The 23,532-nt window shown below is 38.3% G+C and overlaps 1 protein-coding gene across 1 annotated transcript in view; it reads right to left on the bottom strand.

Moving 5' to 3' along the window:
* Nucleotides 1-23,532, bottom strand: part of LOC126188440 (uncharacterized) — a 347,741-nt gene that overhangs the window by 211,377 nt on the left and 112,832 nt on the right. The window contains exon 4 of the mRNA XM_049930045.1: nt 23,046-23,212. Within this exon, the coding sequence (XP_049786002.1) occupies nt 23,046-23,212 (167 nt within the window). The remainder of the gene's footprint in view (nt 1-23,045; nt 23,213-23,532) is intronic.

Genomic DNA, 23,532 nt, shown 5'->3' with positions numbered 1-23,532 from the left:
CCACTACTTCCGTGTGCATTGCCTTTTACTGCTCAGACTTTGATAAAAGAAACGGCAGTTTTACTATGATGAACAATCTGGACTGTCTTTATGGACTGTGAGAAAATTTTAGCTTTTGACCAACATTGTATCAATACGTGTGTGCATTTGATATCTTTCTTACTGTAACTATGAAAAATTTTTGTCAAATCTGTATTGGCCAGTGCCCAACACCATTTGTAAAAATTTTTGTGGGGAGCATGGGGGCTATGTAAGTAGGCTGTTTATGTTTTCTTTATGTAAGTTTGCTGTTTATGGTTTTCTTATTGGCAACGTTACGTAGCGCTCTCTGTATGAAAATCACTGGCTGTGCTGTGTGCAGTATGTGGCTAGTTTGCATTGTTGCCTGCCATTGTTGTCATGAACTGCTATAGCTGGATGTTAACAGCGCGTAGCGTTGCGCAGTTGGAGGTGAGCCGCCAGCAGTGGTGGATGTGGGGAGAGAGATGGCGGAGTTTTGTAATACTGGATGTCAATTATGAATATTAAGGTAAATACATTGTTTGTTCTCTATTAATATCTTTCATTTGCTAACTATCCCTATCAGTAGTTAGTGCCTTCTGTAGTTTGAATCTTTTATTTAGCTGGCAGTAGTGGCGCTCGCTGTATTGCAGTAGTTCCAGTAATGAAGATTTTTGTGAGGTAAGTTATTTGTGAAAGGTATAGTGTAATGTTACTCAGGGCCATTCTTTTGCAGGGATTTTTGATAGTCAGATTGCGTTGCGCTAAAATTATTGTGTGTCAGGTTAAGCACAGTCGTGTAAAATTTGTTTTAAGGGGACGTTTCATATGGCCAATAGCACAAAAGTCACCACTAAAACATGTCTCACTTTATAGAAGAATTCAGAAAAAACTGTGCAGATATAAAACAGATACACCGCAAAAGCAACATTGTAAATTGTCACGCATTAGCAGCGTCGTGATAAAATCGTGTAGCTGTCACATAAACTAACCACTATGTCATCTGGCATTTCACAGAAAGCACCTCAAATCCAGAATCCACTCTCAAGCAAACCAAAATGTTGCATGAAAATTTCATTAGCAGTGCTGGTATATGTTCTAAGTATGTAAGCCTAATAGTCGTTACGTAATCATGCAACTAACAAGGAGGAATGTATAAATAACAACACTGTGTCGTCTGTTCGCAATAACAATATGAAACGTCCCCTTAGAACAATTTTACATGTGAAACGTCCACTTAGAACAATTGTACATGACTGTGCTTAACCTGGCACACAATAATTTTAGCGCAACGCAATCTGACTATCAAAAATCCCTGCAAAAGAATGGCCCTGACAAACATTAAACTATACCTTTCACAAATCACTTACCTCACAAAAATCTTCGTTGCTCGAACTACTGCAATACAGCGAGTGCCACTACTGCCAGCTAAATAAAAGATTCAAACTACTGAAGGCACTAACTACTGATAGAGATAGTTAGCAAATGAAAGATATTAATAGAGAACAAACAATGTATTTACCTTAATATTCATAATTGACATTCAGTCTTACAGATTATCAAAACTCCGCCATCTCTCTCCCCACGTCCACCACTGCTGGCGGCTCACCTCCAACTGCCCAGCGCTATGCGCTGTTCGCATCAACAATGGCAGACAACAATTCAAACTAGCCACATACTGCACACAGCACAGCCAGTGATTTTCATACAGAGTGCTATGTAACGTTGCCAATAAAAAACATAAACAGCAAACTTACATAAAGAAAGCCTAAACAGCCTACTTACATAGCCCCCATGCTCCCCACAAAAAATTTTACAAAATGTTTTTGGCCAGTGGCCAATACAGATTTGAAAAATTTTTTCATAATTACAATAACAAAGATATCAAATGCACACACTTATTGATACAATGTTGGTCAACAGCTAAAATTTTCTCACAGTCCATAAAGACAGTCCTGATCGTTCATCATAATAGTAATTACAGTTTTTTTCACAAAGTCTCATTAGTAAAAGAAATTGCACACAGAAGTAGTGGATTTCCATGCAGTCTTGAAGAAGTAGTGTTGTCCTTCCAACGGAAAGACAGTGCTGACTCTTGACATGCTGATAGGTAATGGGCCACAATGGAGCAAACCCACAGCAGAGTCATTCGAAGTTCTGACGAATATTGGTAGATAGGTCATCACAGAGTAGACCCACTGTAGTCCTGGTAGAGATTGTGGTATTGGTGGGCCACCAAAGATGCAGACCCACTGTAGTCCTAGTAGAGACGGCCAGCAGCCATCTGTTGCGACTGTGCAGGTGCACAATCACCATCGAAGAGTCTTGCAGAGAAGATAGCAAGTCCATAACCACCACTTGTGCATTCACAAAGTTTTTGGGAATTGTCCTTAGAACCAGCAATGCTGTTATCCAGTCCCTTGCTGAATTATTAACACACGTGCAAACACTAACAGTCCCTACTTCTCACATATTGTCCATATACTATGACCAACAGAATGTGTGCAGTGAAATGAATGCGTACAAGTTGCTTAATTTGATTAACTGGCGTCAATTACAGTTATATAACATAAGAATACAATTACAAAGATACAAAATACATCATTAAAAACATAACAATACAGATAACATTTGTAGTAATAGGGGCTTTACAAAAGAATAGAAATAAACATATACATCAGTGTTACATGACATGAGTACATACATAAAAGATCAGAATAACTTTTGAAACGTCAACTTCACACATGAGCATTAAAACAAAACAGAATAAATAAAGTCTAAGCATCTTTACAAAGAAAATAACAGAGTATTAGAAAAATTCTACAACATAGCTCTCATCAGCTAAACACATAAAGACAGGAAAAACACAAATACACACGGGTACCCAAACACATAGTGGGATAACACAAATGGAAAGGACAACACACAATTACATATTGGGAAAAAAGCAGCAAAGAGGAAAGGACACGGTTTCTTTTACTGCAGTATTTTGCTTGGAGATCTCCCTTCATTCCATAGATCGTTCGTCTTATTTCAACCTTTGCTTCCACCAAAAAAATCCTATCCAAGCATGCTTTCTGTATTTATGTGTTCACATATTTCTTACCTCATTATTTATTTCCAAGATAATCCTACCTATACCTCCTTCCTGTATTCTATTCATATTTCTTTCAAAATAATTATTTCTGATTGTACAATACTCATTGGGGCCCAAATCTTTCTTCGCAATGCATTCTTTACCTATTCTCCATAGTCAGTTTCTTATAGTCTACCCCCTCTTAAGCTAACTTAAATCTACTGAGCTCAGATATATATACCAAGGGACGAGGCAATGCAGCAAAAAAAAAAATAATTAACACAAACATCAATGACAAAATATAGAAATGGCAAAGCAAGCAGCATAAATTAGCAAAGCAAGTGCAATATTACAACTAATATAAGAGCAATGCAGGAAACAAGAAAAACTAGCTTAGAAGAGTAACACAAAGTCAAATTCAGTAACACTATGCCTGACAAACAGCAGCAACTTATACCTAAACATGACATAGCGCAAGCAGAAAAAATATTACAGGAAAAACAACAATGCAGACAAGGGAAATGTCTATTCACATCTTAATGTCTATGTAATTAAAGTGGTCATCTTAATGTCTATGTAATTAAAGTGGTGCACCATAACAACTTATTGTAAAAAAAATATTACCATGTACTTGAAAAGAAAATTTTGTTTTACTGTTGCTAGTTCCTTCTTATTGTTCTTTCCTTTCCAAGTGCTCCTTTTTTAAAGAATGTGGATCATAAAATTATCATTTAATAGATCTGTTGACAGAAAGAGTTCACATTAGCAAATGCATCTCATTTTATAAAAGCAATGCTGCAACACAGCTGGAAACCAGATATCAAATGAAATAAGCAATTACACAAACCAAAGCATAAAAATATCATTCAGTAGTCATGTGACATTTCATTTCATAAGTTAATGGCTCTCAACTCTCGTAGAAAGACACTTGTCATAATCAGGTGTGCAGATGTAAAAATATTTCTTGTCATTTTGTTAGGCATTTCAGTAAATATCATATATGAAACGTCCCCTTAGAACAATTGTACATATGAAATGTCCACTTAGAACAATTGTACAAGACTGTGCTTAACCTGACACACAATAATTTTAGCGCAACGCAATCTGACTATCAAAAATCCCTACAAAAGAATGGCCCTGACAAACATTAAACTATACCTTTCACAAATCACTTACCTCACAAAAATCTTCGTTGCTCGAACTACTGCAATACAGCGAGTGCCACTACTGCCAGCTAAATAAAAGATACAAACTACGGAAGGCACTAACTACTGATAGGCATAGTTAGCAAATGAAAGATTTTAATAGAGAACAAACACTGTATTTACCTTAATATTCATAATTAACATCCAGTCTTACAGATTATCAAAACTCCGCCATCTCTCTCCCCACGTCCACCACTGCTGGCGGCTCACCTCCAACTGCCCAACGCTATCTGCTGTTCACATCCAGCTATAGCAGTTCATGACAACAATGGCAGGCAACAATGCAAACTAGCCACATACTGCACACAGCACAGCCAGTGATTTTCATACAGAGAGCGCTACGTAACGTTGCCAATAAGAAAACATAAACATCAAACTTACATAAAGAAAACATAAACAGCCTACTTACACTACATAGCAGAATTTCTTAACTTTATTTGCTTCATGAGCCAGCTGTTCTCATTTCGGCTACTTTTCATTATTTTGTCTTTGAAACTTCCTGGGAGATTAAAACTGTGTGCTGGACTGAGACTTGAACTTGCGATATTTACCTTTCATGAGCAAGAGTTTTAGCAAGTGAGTAACCCAAGGGGACTCACAACCATCCTCACAGCTTTACTTCCACCAGTACATCATCTCTTACCTTCCAGACTTCACAGAAGCTCTTCTGTGAAACTTTCAAGCCTAGCATTCCTGGAAGAAAGGATGTTTCAGAGATATGGCTTAGCCACAGCTTGATGGATGTTTCCAGAATGAGATTTTCATTCTGCAGGAGAGAGTATGCTAAAATGAAATTTTCTGGTTGATTAAAACTGAGCGCCAGATTGAGACCCAAACTCGGGACCTTTGTCTTTTGTGAACAAGTTCTGATGATGATGGTGACGGTGATGTTTGGTTTGTGAGGCGCTCAACTGCAAGGTCATCAGCGCCCGTACAAAGTCCTAGTTCTTACATAGTCCATTTTTTCGCAATCCAATCTAGACACTGTCACAAATGATGAAGATGACGATGATGAAATGATAAGGACAGCACAAACACCCTGTCCCTGGGCAGAGAAAATCCCCAACCCAGCCGGGAATCAAGCCCGAGACCCCATGATCCAGAGACAGCAGTATTGGAACAACAAGGGTACGAGCACAGTCTGCATTTGTTGCCAGATGTATCCAAGATGGTGGCGATGATGTCATCCAAGCTGGCATAGAGTAGACTTGGCAACAACGCATTACGTTATCCATGATGGCAGCTGTGATGTCTTTCAAGATGGCAGAATTTGGGGGCAGTTTGAATTTTGGCGGGAAAGTGCCACGCCCCCCTCCCCCAGAAAATGGCGGGAAGTTCAAATTCCAACAGGATAATGCATCACACCCCAGTTATCTCTACTAGGCAAAGAAAATCGCGCGAAGATAGCTCACTTGGGCTACCTCCACTAACCTAAGCCACCCAACCGCCACTTCCTCCTACAAACTGGTGCCAAGTTTAAATTTTGGCGGTAAACAAAGGTCACTTGGGATTTCGCTGCTAAGATAAGAAAATGGAGCAAAAGAAAGGACACTTGTACTGACCGCAGTCGTCCGACCTCATAGGGATTCATGGGGAAATAGAACTTGGTTATAAGTCTTTATTATTTAAACAATTTCATGCAAATGTGCTCGCCATGAGGTCCAGAGCCCAACTGCCTTAGTACACATCGCCACCACCAGGGGGCGCTCTCATCTGTGACGTAATCCAAGATGTCAGCATTCAATGTGTTTATCACGAGGTCCAGAGCCCAACTTATTTAGTTAATTTCGTCACCACCAGAGGGCACTACCATGACGTCAGGTGATGACGCAAGTACCGTTATTCAGGATGGCGGTAAACAGTATATTCGCCACATGGTGAGGGCCTAGTGCCCAGTACCTGCACCAGAGGGCGCTGTCGTCCGTTTCGTGACGTAATCCAAGATGGTGGGGGGAAATGGTGGGAACCAATAAATACCCTTAATCGAGTCACGTGTTCGACTTCAGCCAGTAGGATGGAAGTATCTGGTGACGTCATTGTAGGAGATATAGGTGAAGCTCAGAAGCTCCAGGGCCTCATTCTTATTCAGTTAGTCAGCAGAAGAAGAAGAAGAACCATGAAGCGCCAACAGCAGTCGTACTCCAGCACAGTCATGCAGAACAAGATAAAACAGAAAAGTAAGTGTTACATATCATATTATTCTCTCTTGTTAGCTTATTACTATTATTATTATTCAAAGTTTTCACCTATTGGCCCATATTTAATGCTTCCTAATTTTTGTTCAACAGGGTCGAGAGCCAACATGCCTAGCTCTGCTGACACATCGAGACCTGTAGCAACCTCGCCGGTCATCTCGTTGAGACCTACACCAACAGGCTCCAGCGCATCTGAACCAGTAGCGGCCACATGGGATCCTGTAGCGCACATAGCCCACTTGTTGGATCAGAACAAGGAGTTGATTCTCTCCATCCCACTCATCGATTTATGTGATGAGGATATGCGATCTGCCCCCAATGCATCGACTGCTGTTGCTGGCGGTGTTAAACAACAACAAGATGGAGGTCAGTACTGGGCACCAACATATGACCCATCCCAGCAGAACGTCCCTGTGATAGCACACCCACAGAGTGCAGATACTGTAGATAAGAAGAAGGTGTCAAGTGCATCTATGCTTTTCACTTCCACATACAATTTAACTCCCAGTGGATCGAAACGTGTGAACATTGCTATAGAAGCACATCATGTCTGGGGGTTGCATGCCAGAATGGAGATTGAAAATGTATGCAGATGCGTTAAAGAGCCAATTACCGAGTTCGAAGAACAAGAAGAACAGAATTCTCCTTCCTGATAATATACGAGCAATTATTGTAGGTCCATCCAATTGCAGGAAGATCAATGTCGTCATGACTCTGCTAACACGTGTAGATGGGGTCCAATTTGAACATGTTTGTGTATTCTCAAAAACACTGTTTCAACCCAAGTTTCAGCTATTACATTGCGTGGTGTAGATGGTGTTACATACACTAAATTCAGTGAAAGTGGTGATATCCCTCCACCTTGAAAAGCAAAGCCAAACACAGTCTTCATATTTGACGATGTTTCTGTGGAAAACCAAGACAAAATTCGAAAATATTTCTGTTTCGGTCGTCATATGGGTGCTAATGTATTTTATCTAAGTCAAACATATTCCAGAATCCCCAAACAGCTGGTTAGGGATAACTCAAACCTCATTATAACCTTCAAACAAGACACCTGTATTTAAAACATTTACCAAGCACATGTCGGAACAGACATGTCGTTCAATGATTTCGTAATGATATGTGCAGATTGCTGGAATCATTCACAGTATGGGTTTCTCGTCATTGATAAAACAAGAAAACTGACTGATGGTAGGTACAGACGAAACTTTCAAGAATTTTTGCACATATAGCACGGTAATGAGGGGTTAGTACATCAGTCTACGCTACACCATGGACAAATTCGCGCTATGTCTACCCCTCAACCTGAGAGGATGGCTGTACACAGACAGAACATCCACCTGTTCTTGGATGCGAAAATTCAGGCTATGGTGCATAAAGTTGCAGGCATGCGCAGGGAACTAGAGACGTATTACCAGACTCTTCTGAGAATGGTGAATGCGTTAAATGAGCTAGTTAATCAAGTCAGTAAGAAAGTAAGCGACTTAACTGAAAAGGTCGATGCTATTCAGGGGAAAATAGATGTAGACTTCCTTGTTGTTGAGAAGGGCGATCAGGATCATAGTAAGAGGAGGAAGAAAATAACCGCACATATAAAGCCTCACGCCGCGGAAATGTCTGATTAGTATACTCCAAGATGTCGACGAAGTAGAAAGTGATTCATGCACGAAAAGCAGTTCGTGCGGCTGCCGAAGTTAGGGCATATGGATCAACAGCAAAAACTAAGAGAGACCTTTAAGCCGGTTACTGAATCTCTCCGACAGCTCTCAGCAAAAACAAAAACACACGATAATGAGGGTGTTGCCATTGATGAATTCATTATTCGTCACACCCCAGCTCAGATAGATAGAACATTCGGCGTTAGCAGGGGAAGACCGTACATGTTGGGTACTCATCCCATAACTGTAACTGAAGACACAATCCAGATTGGTGACAGACGATTTGAGAGAACACCCGGCTTAAGGAATCTTATTTTCCTAAGACCTATCAAAAAACCTATAAATTATTCAATTAATAATAGGGAAACGTACCAAGAAATACTGCACATGACTGGTGTACACAATATCACAAAAAGCCTGAGCAACTAGAAACGTTATAAAACCAATACTTGAAGCCGAAAACAACAACGGCAGCAGTGGTGACAGTGTTGAGGTTGACATTGTGCATAAAGTAGTGAACAACCGAATCCTTCAGTATATATATTATGACGACCCCAACGATCTAATAGAGCGACTATGACTGCTCATGGCATCAGCTGCTGCAGGTAATACAGCTCATTCGAATGAGGTTGTTTCGATAGTCTGGGAGCTTAGAGAGAGAGGTATCATCGTATAAGTATGGAGACAGTAGTTCAAGAACTGCACAAGCCAGCACGCAAAACGTACCCTCGCATTCATGTTATGATTAAAGGGTTGGATGACTTGTGGCGAGCTGATCTTGTAGATATGAGGGAATATTCACATGAGAATAATGGAGTCAAATACAGTTTAGTGGTACTCCAAATTTTCCCGGGCATTACCTGTCAAAACAAAAATGGGTCGAAATGTCGCTAATATTTTTGACCGTTTGCTACAGAAAGGAACAAATCGATGCCCAGACAACCTCCAAACCGATCACAGTGAGGAGTTCTACAATAGGTATTTCAAGACAGTGATGCAGCGGTACGGAATACATCACTACTCGACATTCATTCACCTGAAGGCGAGTATCGTGGAGCGTCTGAACAAAACAATAAAAGGTCGAATGTGGATGCGTTTTAACCTTCGCCGCTCACACAAATGGACAGATATCCTCCCAGAAATAATTGCTCAGTATAATAGAACAAAACATAGCACAATAAAAATGAGATCAAGCGATGTTCGCGATAATGGACTCATGGATACCGTGTTCTATCGCATTAAGATGCTGGATCCACGGTAACAGAAATTTAATGTAGGTGATTTGGTACGTATTTCAAAACACAAAATGGCATTTGAGAAATGATACCTACCGAACTGGTCAACTGAGATATTTACAGTTTCAAAAGTGCAACGAACGAATCCTAGAACTTATATATTGAAGGATAGTAAAGGTGAAGAAATTGCAAGCCTCTTATACACCGAGGAGAGGCAGAAAAGCTCAGAACTGGACGTTTTTCTCGTGGAGAGTCATAAGAGGTCGGGGAAATATAGCACTAGTCAAATGGCTTGGTTTTCCTGCTACACAAAACAAATGTGCTGATGCCGGCGATTTGCTATATAATGGGAGTGCATTCTCCACAACCACCACAGTAGCGCAACATGCGTGGTTGGAGACACATTAGAGGAGGTGGTGGTTTTCTAGACGGACTACCGGTGGAATGACACATCCCTGGGTGTAACTACTGTGGACCTGGGACAAAGCTTCAGAAACACTTGGACCGAGGTGATCAGGGAGTTAATCTGCTCGACGAAGCGTGTATGGAGCACGACACAGCATACGCTGCAAATAAAGATCTATCAAGTCGTTACATTGCAGATAGGATTTTAGCTGATAAGGCTAAGGCGATAGGGAGAAGAAAGGATATTGGTATAGGTCAACGCATCGCATCATTTTCAGTTGATAAAACCATGCGTGGGGAAATCAAGTTGGGTTTTAGGAGTGATGAATTTCAAATGAGTTATGAATGCTGCACGTTGCGCACTAAACAAGATCAAGAAGGGCTGTTTGAAGAACTGTATCCTGACAGTGCTGTATGCAGCTAAAAACGCACTGAAGCAGAAAGATGCGGCAAGAAGAAGAAGAGGATTGGTTAAAGCACCTCAAGTTCTACCAATACCCAAGACATCCGGCTGTTTTATTCCTTTTCTCATCCCAGCCCTCTCTACGCTCTCGGCGGTAGGTTCCCTCGCTGGTGGTACTGCAGCTATTGCTCAAACGGTCAAGAACGCTCGAAACTCCCAAGCATAGTTAGAAGAGGCGAGCCATTGGAAAATGACTATACTTGAAACCGTACAGGAAAGGGCTTGGTCTATTCATAAATTAAATAAAGGCCCATTAGCGCTCCTACCAGATCGATCACTCAACAAATACAGATCTTCTTAAGTTTGTTAGAGATAAATTCAAGATACCAAGAATCCGTGGCGTGTTTACGCGGGATACATTACCGAAGACTATGTGGAAAACTGGTGAATGCGGTATTGTGAATTTAGATGTTGCTGGAGGCCCCAGCACCCACTGGGTGTCATATGTTATGAAAGACGCGGATACCGTCTACTATTTCGACTCGTTTGGTGACCTGCAGCCACCAGAAAAATTACAACAATATTTCACTCGCAGAAGACATGCGCTCTACAATTATCGACGCTATCAGGACTTTAATACCCACCTCTGTGGACATCTATGCATCATGTTTCTCTTGACGTTCACAAAGAAGAAGTACGCTATATAAGGAAGAGGTTAAAATATTCATTCATCAGTTGAGGTTCGGATGCAACGTTGTACACTTTGACTTTAAAAGGACGATCATCTATATTGCATGCAAATTACTTCCTGCCAATTGATTTGAGCGTTGGTCCATGAAGTATTGCATTGATTGGATTGGAGATGTACAACAGCATCCCTAATATCACCGAGACTAACAATAAACTGCATCTGGATATTAATGGTGAACAAGATATCGTGGAAATAGAAGCGGGTGCATACGATATCAATGATTTAAACGAAGTCTTGAAACAGTCTGGAAAAGGTATTGAACTACGTGCAAACATCAATACACTTAAATCTGAAATAAGGACTGTAAATGCAACGATTGACTTTAACCAGAAAGGTTCAATAAGGCGCCTGCTGGGTTTCACAAAAGGGCAGATTTTGAAGAAGGATCGAAGTAAATTTTACAAGTCGGATAAGACAGCACAATCTGTGTCGAGTGTAACATTGCAACGAACTCCTATCTCAACGATAGTCTGATTCACACTATTTACGGATTCTTCCCTTCAGTTGCAATGGGGTATAATATTGTTGAGACCCCTGCCAACGCAATATACCTTCTAGTGACAGCTCAGACACTGGAGTATTTGGAGTTGTGTATTGTTGACCAGAATAATCAACTTGTTGACTTTCATGGTGAGGAAATCATTGTACGATTACATCTAAGACAGGATGGGCATACAGCATAAAACAAGTGCATGCAATTCACAGCATGTCACTTCGCTACCAAACAGCCAAGTGATAACACCTGCGAACTATGAGTTTCTTAAATCAGTTGGTCTAAAACCGTGCAATGACGTCATCACTCAATATAACCAGTCCAGTTGAGTATGATGAGAGAATTATACGTCAGGAATACTTCTCTCATAAACCTTACGCTTCAACTACATTTAACAAGAACGATGAAATCAGGATTGTCATCCAGCACCAAGACGCACTCACGTTTCCATGCAAGAGTTTCATATATCTAGAGGGGTCATTCAAGAAAACTGACGTCAGCGATACCATGGGATCCAAGCTGACACGTAATGGTTTAGCATTCCTGTTCCAAGAGATACACTAAGAACTCAATGGATCTGAGATGAACCATACGCGCAATGTCAGCATAACATTAACCCTTAAAACATACATCTCGGCATCACCAGCAGATTTGCATAGTTTAGAAAATGCAGGATGGTTCATAGACGATCCAGAGGATAGAGCAGTTGAAGAGTACAAGGTATTTACTGCATGCATACCTCTAAAAATGTTTATGGGATACTTTGAGAACATGAGACAGATTATTAGGAATGCTAAACAAGAATTCATTCTGGTTCGGAGTGTGACTGACAATAACTCATACATTCAAGGAGATCAAGAGGAGAATATGATCACAATCAGCAAGATCGTTTCTTTAATAGCTGGAAGTGTATGCCAGAGTATCCATGTTATTAGATCCTATAGAACAACCAGTGCCAATGCATTGGTCTACAATAGCAGATTAGCTTGGTTCTTGTAAGCGTGTGTGACACTTATGCACAATACAGCTGTCCTCCACAGCACTGATCACCTGACCAATACAAGGCATGTCACAAGCGTAAGGAAACCGCTAAACACACGCCATATGTAAAGCAAGATCACCTTTTACTGATCCTAATCTTACATAAGTAAACTCCATCCACAGGTCACAGCAGGCCCATCGGTACTGACCAATCAGTCATCATCTGCCACAGGCGTCATTGGATGCGTTGAGGACAGGTGTGTGGTCAGCACCACTCTCCCAGCCATTGTCAGTTTTCGTGACCTGGAGCCGCTGCTAGTCGATCAAGGAACTTCTCAGTTAGCTTCATGATGCTGAGTGCAGCCAATTCCAGTCCTCCCATCAAAGTACCAACTTGTGAAAAGACAATGTTCCTGTACCCAGTAACAGAATGTGACGTTAGAAATGCTGTTAGTAAATTAAAAAATAAGATGTCTTGTGGTACTGACGGAATTCCAGACAAGGTAATCAAACATAGTTTACCACTGTAGATACTCACCTAACTGACATTATTAATACTTCATTCAGGACAGGGGTAATCCCATCAAAACTAAAACTCTCCATAATAAAGCCACTTCAGCGTACTGATGACACAAATCATTATAGGCCAGTGTCATTATTGTCAGGTTTCTCTAAAGTAATTGAAAGTGTAATATATGAAAGGCTAGCTGACTTCCTGAATAAAAATGTAATACTGACTAATGCTGAAAATGTGTTTAGAAAGAACAGATCCACAGAAATGGCAGTCTTCCAATTCATGAAAATGGTCCTAAACACCTTGAACAAGAACGAATTAATCTGGGGGACATCCTTAGATTTATCTAAAGCATTTGATCATACAGCCATGACTTATTGCTCATGAAATTAGAATTTTATGGCGTCCGGGGACTTGCCTTCAAATGGTTCAAGTCTCATCTCTCTGATAGACAACAAAAAAGTACAAATATGACATGAAGGCAAGGAGTATCTTTCAGATTTAAAAAAAACCTAGCTGTGGAGTGCCACAGGGATCCATGTCAGGCCCTCTGTTGTTCTTGGCCGGCTGGTGTGGCCGTGCAGTTCTAAGCGCTTCAATTTGAAACCGCGTGACCGCTACGGTCGCAGGTTCGAATCCTGCCTCGGGCATTGATGTGTGTGATTTCCTTAGGTTAGTTAGGTTTAAGTAGTTCTAAGTTCTAGGGGACTGATGACCTCAGAAGTTAAGTCCCATAGCGCTCAGAGCCATTTGAACCATTTTTGTTGTTCTTGGTGTATATAAACAATTTACCAGGCCATCTGACAGATCACTTATTCACCCTAGGACAAGTAACTGAGAAGGCATGGGAATTCAATGTAGATGCCCACATATTATTCATAGATTTTAAAAAGGCCTATGATAGCATACACCAACAGACACTCCTAAATATAATGAAGGAATTAAAAATACCATCAAAATTAATCAGATTAGTTAAAATGTGTGTAGATGAAACTTTATGTCGCACAAAGACACTGGTTGGAGAAACTGAAGATTTTAAGGTGTACACTGGACTAAGACAAGGGGACACCACTTCACCTATTTTATTTGACCTTGTCCTAGAGAAGATCGATAGAGAATTTTCTAAAACCAGTCCACAAGGATCCAGCTACAGGATGTGAACATTACAAGACTTGCCTATGCTGATGATGTAGCACTAATAAGTAGCTCCTAAAGAGAATTAATCAGAATGATGTAAAATTGCTGAGAAAACAGGATTACATGTTAATGAAGAAAAGACAGAATACCTGCCCATAAGTAAGAAAACCAGAAAAGATGCACCTCTGACTGTAGATGGATTCAATTTCAAGACTGTTGACCTCTTCAAGTACCTAGGAAATCTTTTTAGTAATAACAACAGAACAGATATAGAAATAGATGCATGTTTATCAACAGCAAACAAGACACTTTTTAGTTTCATCAAAATTCTAAGAAAAAGATCACTTAACAGTAACTACAAAATCCGCTGATATCAATCGACCTTTATACCTATGATGTTATATGGACGTGAAACATTAATATCTAGAAAGAAAGATGAAGAAAAACTGTTAATATTCGAAAGAAAAATACTAAGGAAAATTTTTGGACCTGTATACGACAAAAATAACATGGAATGGAGAATAAGAAGAAATGAAGAATTAAGAGGGCTGTACAAACACCTTAACATCATCGAAGTGCTCAAAAGGAGACGGTTGAATTGGGCAGGCCATATAGCAAGAATGACAGAGAATAGACTACCTAGAATGGCATCCAGGAGAACAATAGATGGAAGGAGAGGGAGACGGAGACCCAGAATCAGATAGTGGGATAACATTCAGGAGGACACTACTACGATGAACAGCAACAGCAACTGGACAAACAGTGCATTGGACAGATAGAAGTGGAAGAGGTTCTTAGAGCAGGCATATGGTCAATAAGGCCCTTGCCACATGTAAAGTAAAAAGTAATCTGACAGTTGCAGAAACAGTGACGTTCACTGATGACACCAGCATTTTTATAAAAGGATACACCAAGGATAATCTGCAGCAGAGTGTCTCTAGGACGATAAATGATACAGGAAAATGGTTTAGCGATGATGCTTTGATCATAAATAAGGATAAGACAGTATTGATGAATTTCAGTAATATTAAAAATAAAGCTAGAAGAAGAGTAAAAGCTGAGTTAGGGAACTATGTTATTGTACAAGCTCCATACACAAAATTTCTAGGTATATGGGTGGATGAGCACTTGAGATGGGAAAAGCATCTAGCAGTTTTGAGTAAAAAACTAAGTAAATGCTGCTATGTGCTGAGAATGTTTTGGGAATGTTGCAACACTGAATCTTTGCTGTGTGCCTATTATGCTTATATGAATAGTTCACTTTGATATTGTGTAATCTTCTGAGGAAATACAGTTATGGCAAAACAAGCTTTCAAACTTCATAAAAGGGCTATTAGAATAATGAAACGGGTTCCCTGTAAAGTTTCATGCAGGGAAATATTTAAAGAATTTAAAATAATGACTCTTCCTAGCTTATACATCTATGAACGTATCTGCTTTCTGAAAACTCACCAAGAATTTTCAACATTAAATAATCACGTTCATAACCATGAAATAAGGAACAGAGATGATTGTCACAGAGACACCCACAAAGGAGCATTCTACTAAACTACAATAAAGAAAATTAAAAAATTTCTTAAATTCAAGGTATATCTTAAGGAATTTTTACTAAAAGATAGTTTTTATATCACTGAAGAATATCTGAATATGGAAAAGTAATATCACTTATATATAATGATATGAAATATTTGTATTTATCATTCAAGTTTTTGTAACAAATTAAATATAAGAAATTATATTGTAATTGACTACATCGATACAATTTATATTGTTAATGGATGAATAAAGAGACTAAATTGAATTGAAAAGGAAAAATCCATGGCTCAGCTGGGAGTCGATCCCAGTCGCCCTATGGAATTTGCTTAAATTCTGAGTAGAATGCTGCTCACTTCCTTGTCAAAAAGCAGAGTTGCAGAGGTAATGCTATTTCAGCTGTTGATTATTAATATTCATTATCAATAACTTCTGACGTCAGTCACCTTCGGTTGCATGATGACAGTACGTGTGTGTGTCATCTTTCTGGATATCTACTGCATACTGATGTTTTAAACTCCTTTCCTTACCGCTTTCTTGCTGCATTTGTGCCTTGAAAATGACAGGGCGTGCACCTGTCGACGTTATCAGCGGTTGTCGACTCCTCACCCAGCAGCATTCCCGCAAGTTACTTGAATATTTTATACGCTGGGAGAAACTCAGGTTTGACACTGGTTGACAATGTACAGCGCATGATTCTATGTGAATGATCCCTTCCCAAAACAGTTAACAGGCCACTTATGTCAACTACTTTTCTGCCATCCTTTAAACGCCCTCAAAATAGTTTTCCCCGTACTTTAACTTGAGCATTTGAGGTCCCAGTTGAAAGAATAATTTGTTTTTTGAAAGGTATTAGAACTTTGGTTGACGGGATTTTGAGAATAACACTGTTCATGACACGCAACATCTTTCTTGTGCTGAGTCTCGCTACAGTAGCTCTAGAATTATCATATGCTATTCCGTATATATATATGTTTGTGACAAGTTTATTAGTATCTTTCAAATGGAAAATGTATAAGGTTTTTGAAGTACTAGATATCCATGACGACTACGTGACATAGGATTTATGAAAGGAAAATTAGCATACCTCTGTCTTGTACATGTATTATTTATTCTGGTTCTAGCACACTTCGCTGGGGCACTCCTAACGATACCCTTGTCTCTGATAAACACTTGATGCACCCTGCCATTCTCAAGGCACAAATGAACAGAAGAAGAAATATGCAAGGAAATTTAATACCTTGGTTCACAGAGGAGAAACAAGGAAGACACCATACACAGAACAAGTGTCAACACAAACAAAGATAACCAACATCAGAAATATCGATAGTTACTATTAATGAACAGGTGAGGTAGCACTAATTCTGTCCCTCTGTTTTTTGATGAGAGACAGAGCCGGATTCCAAGCAGCATTTAAACAAAATCCACCATCTCTGTTAATAAGGTTGCTTGATAGTTTGATTTCAAAGGCTTCCTCAATAACACTATCCCAATAGCTGGAAGTCCTGTGGAAGACTGGTGTATTGAACATAAGCATCACACATGCTTACAAGAGCCGAGCAAATCCGCTATTGCAGAACATTGCCTTGACACCGGTCATCCTATGGAATACAACAACACTGAGATTCTGGCTTGCACGTCCAGTCATTTTATTGCAAAATTCATACTTTGCTGGTAATTGTGTTTCTTCTCATTTTTCCCAAGAATCCATGAAATCATATCAATATACACCTTTTCTGATCGTTAAATTAAATAACTATTCTTGGAATACTTTTCTAATGTTTTTCATTTCATCTCTTTTCAGATTTGTTGAAAGTTCATCAACTGAAGAAGCCATAAATTTAAATATGTCAGTAAATCTCGTTTTTAAACTTCCTCCTCTCTTACCAACTCTAATATATCTGTGTTAGTTGTTTGGTATTAATTCTATTTCTTTTTCATCATAACCAATTTCTTTCATGAACAGATATGGATCATATCCTGATAAATTATGTAAATGAACTGGTATAAAATTCGGATGTTTTAACTGAAAGTTACATTTATTAGATAATGGATTTATAAATTTTCCAGTTAAATGATCTTGATGATGAAAATTTTTAATTTTTAGTGGGTAATAATACTTACACAATGTACATTTTGTCGATCTTGCACATCATAAATGTTGTTCAGGAGTTTATGGTTTCATTTCCTCAACTTCAGAATAAATTCTTCTAATATCTTCACCTCCTTTTTTATTCATTCAATAAATTTTTATGACAATTTGATCCTATATAAGCAACAGGATCTTTATAATGTCCATTTACATATTTAATATAATAACAAAATCAACTTGTTCATGTTTTTGATATTTTATTGTACATGAATTTTCTGGATTTCCTTGTTAGTTGTCCATCTTGATTAATAACCTTTGAAAATCAGCATAAATAACGAAGGAACTTTCTGCACAGCTTGATGTGTGATTATCTACTTTTTCTTTACTAGTGAAATGGAGTAAACATAATTACAAATAAATTTTAGTTCTTCACATTCATTAATTTGAATCAAAACAAATCTAGATAAATTTTTTAAATAATAATAGTGTGAATTTTTTCTTTTTTAAAATAAAGGAGATTTATGTTTCCCTTTCTTATTTTTTGTTATTTTCAATGGATACAATTGACAGTTTTCATGAAACAAATAAACACTGATTATTTTCAGTTTTTGTATTTTGATCAACCACTGCAGGAAATCGAAAATTTTTAAGTTTCTGATCAAGATCATTAACGACATTTTTATATTCACCAACACTTCCCACCATTTTTATCTGCAGTACACAGGGTAAGTTACTAATTGTTGCCACCAAGAATAACTCGAAAAGTATGATAGGAGCGGAAAAGGTGTGGGTCAAATTTGCATGGGGAAATGGGGGCCATAATATGACGTTGGTTTTTTGTTACTAGGCTGGGTCGCTTCAGAGATATGAAGGTCAACTTTGTTTTTTTTTTTAATTGAGGTGCTATAGTTTGGTGCTTATTTTCTGATAGCAAATCCAATTATGTGTAATAGTAAGGTCTTTGAAGGTCAATGGAGATCATGAAGGAGGTCTGAACATCCATTTACAAAAGTAGTTTGAAGTGATGACCATTGGTATCAATGCAATGCTGCAATCTTTTTATCATGGATTGAGTGGTATTCCTTATCACATTACCGAGCGAGGTGGCGCAGTGGTTAGACACTGGACTCACATTCGGGAGGACGACGGTTGAATCCCGCGTCCGGGCATCCCAATTTAGGTTTTCCATGATTTCCCTAAATCGCTCCAGGCAAATGCCGGGATGGTTCCTTTCAAAGGGCACGGCCGACTTCCTTCCCCGTCCTTCCCTAATCCGATGAGACCGATGACCTCGCTGTCTGGTCTCTTTCCCCAAACAAACCAACCAACCTTATCACATTGGCACTTAGTGAAGCACATGCTCTGACAATTCTCTCTTGCATATCTTCAGGTGTAGTTGAAATGTCTTTATAAAGAATATCTTATATGAATCCCCACAAGAAAAAAATCAAGAGGCGTCAAGTCTGGCGAACGATCCTGCCACGACACATCTCCTCCGCGTCCAATCCAATGATTTGACAACTGACTCTGCAACTCATCACTTGCCAACAGTGAAGAATGTGGCGGACACCTATCATGTTGATACCACATTCTGTTCCTTGTTCCTAAAGGTATTTCTTCCAATAACAGACCTAATGTTTCTTGCAGGAATGTCGTGTACTTCCTGCCATTAAGATTTCCTTGGATGAAATGGGGGCCTATAATTGTGTCCTCCAGAATCCCACACTGTACATTTACTGACCACGGTATTTGGTGTGCAACTTGTCACAGCCTACATGGTTTTCCCAATAATGCATGCTATGCAAATTAACATTTCCATGTTTTGTGAATGCAGCCTCATCAGTAAATAACATCACATTAATAAATGTGTCATCTGTCTGAATCTGAAGTTGGGCCTATTGGCAGAATTCAATGCAATGCATACAATCTGTACAAGTTAATTCTTGGTAGACACTGATATGGTAAGAACGATATTTATGACCATGTGGAACATGAATAACACTACTCTGGCTCATGCCAGATTCCGTTGTGATTTGATGCGAACTAACACAAGGATCTCGAACCACCGTGGAAGGAGTACCAATTTCCATTTACTCATTGGTAACATTCCTATTCTGGATATGTTTCTGATGCGTTAATGATCAAGTTGTTCTCAATTTATCATACACTATTTAAATTTACAATGTGTAGGGTAAGTACGTTGAGGATATCTTTCAGCATATAAGTTACTAGCTCTCACTGAATTTCGTTGGCATTGTATGTAAATGAGAAGCATATCGACTTGTTGTTGGAAGGAATATATCATTCACATTCGCTTGATTTGACAATACTTGTCTTATCATTCCTATTAGTGTTGTACTGCTGACCGTCGAATGGTGTTTACATGTTAATGACATGTCACATGGATACACTGTATTCTGCAAATGTTTGCTATTTGCAGGATATACAAGAGAGAACTATCAGAGCATGTGCTTCGATAAGTGCAGAAGTGATAAGGAATACCGTTCAATCCATGATAAGAAGATTGCAGCACTGCATTGATACCAATGATCATCACTTCAAACACCTTCTTCAAGTGGTCGTTCATGCCACCTTTTTGACCTTCTTTGACCTTCAAAGAGCTTACTTACTGTTACACATCATTGGATTCGTCACGATAGCCGCTATCAGAAAATAAGTACCAAACTATAGCATCGATTTTGAAAAAACAAAGGTGACCTTCATATCTCTGAAGACACCCCATCAATCAGCAAAAAACCAATGTCATATTACTCATGGAGGCAATAGTTAGTGACTCACCCTGTATAACGCAGATTTTATAGGCTACAGAAAACATTTTTGATCATTGTTTTGCACATTAATATACGCTTTTTTATTTTTGTTATATCTGGTAATTCAATGTAAGATGATCCTCTCAATGGAACATATCTGTTAATTAATAGTTGTAAGCCAATGATTCTATCTAATGAACGTCTTGATCCATGTGCTTGAAAATCACCCATTCTTGATAGAATATTTTGTTTATCAATCTTAAATTTTTTAATTATACCTCTTTCATTTGTGATTCCTTAGTTTTCTGTCTGGAGCTGAAATAGCGTAATATTTATGGTTGTCTGCCTTTGGTACTCAGAAAAAAGTCTTAAGGTTATTTTCAATCTATGATATATTCTTAGATTATTTTTTACAATTTTTGTAAGTTTCGTTTTTATGTAGTTAAGAAATGATTAGGTTCAATTAACTTTGTATTATTAACACAATTTATAGTTTGTAATGTATTTTGAAATGCACTATTGCCTACATAATATCTAACTGTTTTTCTCTTACATGGTTTCACATATAATTTAGTATCAGAAAGGAAACAATGTTTCTTTATTAGTTCTAGTTTTTTGTTTTGCAAACACATCAGCAGCAGATGGAAATATTTTTTCAATATTTATCTTTATTTGTTCTAGATTTTATTTCTTCAAAGATGTCTTTAGAAAGTGGAAACATTTTTTCTCAATGCTTTACCTTCTTTAGTTTCAAAACCATCATCATCATTTTAATTTTATGGTAAGGTAATTATTTCCAAATACTTCCTACTCATGGATTTAAATTTGTGGTGTAATGTATTTTAGTAAATCTAATTAGATTGGCTTTATTTAATTTACTATTTCCTATTAAATTATTCCTTTTATAATAATCACAAAGTTGAACAAAATTAAGTATGAGATGATTGTCCTTTCTTATTTTTCACACATTCTAAAACACCTTTTTTATGTTTACTACTGTAGTTGTGTTTGTGAGAAGGATTTTTGTAAAAACAACCTAAACTTTTTATCTCTTGACAAGCTTTACATTTATTTACTCCTGTATCAGTTTCTTGTTTCTCTTCATTTTCCATTGACAATAATATTTTTGGATGTTCTTCACTCAGAATTCGTTGTAAATGATTTTTATAATAATATTTAGAAATTTTTTCCTCATACACAACGAATTCGATTATCATTATAATTTTTTACATAATATTCATATATACATTGTCTACATGTTGTTCTATATCCATATTTTGTATATTTATGTGAAGTAAAATTATCACTTGACTTCTCAGAGTTGCAATATTTACAAAATTTGGATTTGACAATTGAACCAGCTCAAGTTACGTAGAAAAAAATTTATTAGGTTTGTGAAATCGAAGTCCTAATTCTGAAGCTCTAACTTCCAATTAATTGACTTTCAGACTGTTTGGGCTCGCCATTTATTAGAAATAATTTTTATTAGATTTGTAAAAAAATGACAATTCAAAAATTAATTCATTCATTGAAGAAAAACATGTCTTAATTACAAATGATACTTTAAACTTTATTCATTATGGAATTTCAGCAAGTAGCATCCCACTCTCTGGAAATAATTATAATCTTGAATATACAGCAATAAAATATTATGGTCACTTATTTTTAAATGAAAAAAATAAAAGTCTAATAAAAACTGTTTTTAGTAAATGGGGCCAATTCCAGCGGCAGCTGAAGCAGTACTTCCAGTCTCAGACTAAAGTCTGCCTCAGCTGAGGCTAATGCAGTTGTCGATAATTCAGAAAAACATATGATGAATATATTGAAATTTATTCAAAAGAAAGATTATTAATTAAATTCAGAAAGTTGGTTTAGAGGTATTTGGGTCCTTTATTTGAAGAGAAAAATGTATTAATTACAAATAATATTATATCTTTTTTGTATAATATTACAGGCACCAAAGATCTGATGCCTGGAATTGTGACAAAAAATAAAATACATTATGTAGAATTTCTTAAACAAAACGAAATTTCTTATACAGAAATTATGTATGATGATCCACTAGCTTTCCTACTTCGTAGGTGACTGGCACTGAGCTCAGTAATTGTTCGGGTTCATCTTGTATGGGACAAATAAAGCAATTTTATAATCTAGACGCCGTAGTTTGTGTTATTTCTAACAGAAAATTTCCAAGACAAAACTTTCAAGGTCTAGTTTGTGTTCATGAGACTATTCTGTTTTTAAGTGTTTAACTATTTGCTCAACAATTGCTGTGTACCTGGTGTTGTTACCTATGGCTCTCAGTATATGTAAGCCTATACACTACAGGGTCATTGTGGTGGCATATTTGGTATGGACACTGGTTGCCAGTTGTGGATGAGCAGTCTGTTTCCAACCTTTTGGCTGATTGCAACATGCATCTATTGCTCCCAGTATCAGTGGGCCTACTGTTGTTGTGTGACATTAGTGGCTATATCCATTGTCATATTAGTAGTCCTCCTCACAGGGTTCATGCGTGCCATTTGTGGTCTGTGGACGAGCAGGCAGGCTGTGTGTGGCGTGCAACTGTTGCTTGCAGTGTATGTAGGCCCACCTGCTGCAATGCGACACTAGTGGCTACGCCAGGCGGCACGTTGAGGCCAGCCTCATCGGGCATTGGCGCCAGCTGTGGGCTGTGAATGATCAGGCGTGCTCCCACCTCAGGGCTGAGTGTGGCACGCAGTTGCTGCTCGCGGGATAGTGACAGCTGCAGCGACAGTCCTGCAACAGCACACTGCAGTTGATGAGAATCTGACAGCAAGGTATCAGCGAAATTTTTATTTTATGATATCTTGTCTAGGGGAACTCTCAGTCTAGGGGCAACGTTTTTCATTAGTAATCAAAATGTCTTTGGTCCAGGTTTGAACACACCCACTGCTTATATACTGAATAAAAAAGCATATCACCAATGGTGACCGAAGGCTCGTGGTATAAGGGGTCACCCTCGGTCTGCCAGTACCCTTCTCGAAGATGGTGGAAGAGAGGACAGTGTTTCAGGCAACATCTTGTCCTTGGTGTGGGGAACTCGCCCTAAAAGGTGG

Source organism: Schistocerca cancellata, chromosome 5 (genome assembly GCF_023864275.1).
Source record: "Schistocerca cancellata isolate TAMUIC-IGC-003103 chromosome 5, iqSchCanc2.1, whole genome shotgun sequence".
NCBI classification, from domain to species: domain Eukaryota; kingdom Metazoa; phylum Arthropoda; class Insecta; order Orthoptera; family Acrididae; genus Schistocerca; species Schistocerca cancellata.
This window is presented reverse-complemented; position numbering and strand designations above follow the sequence as displayed.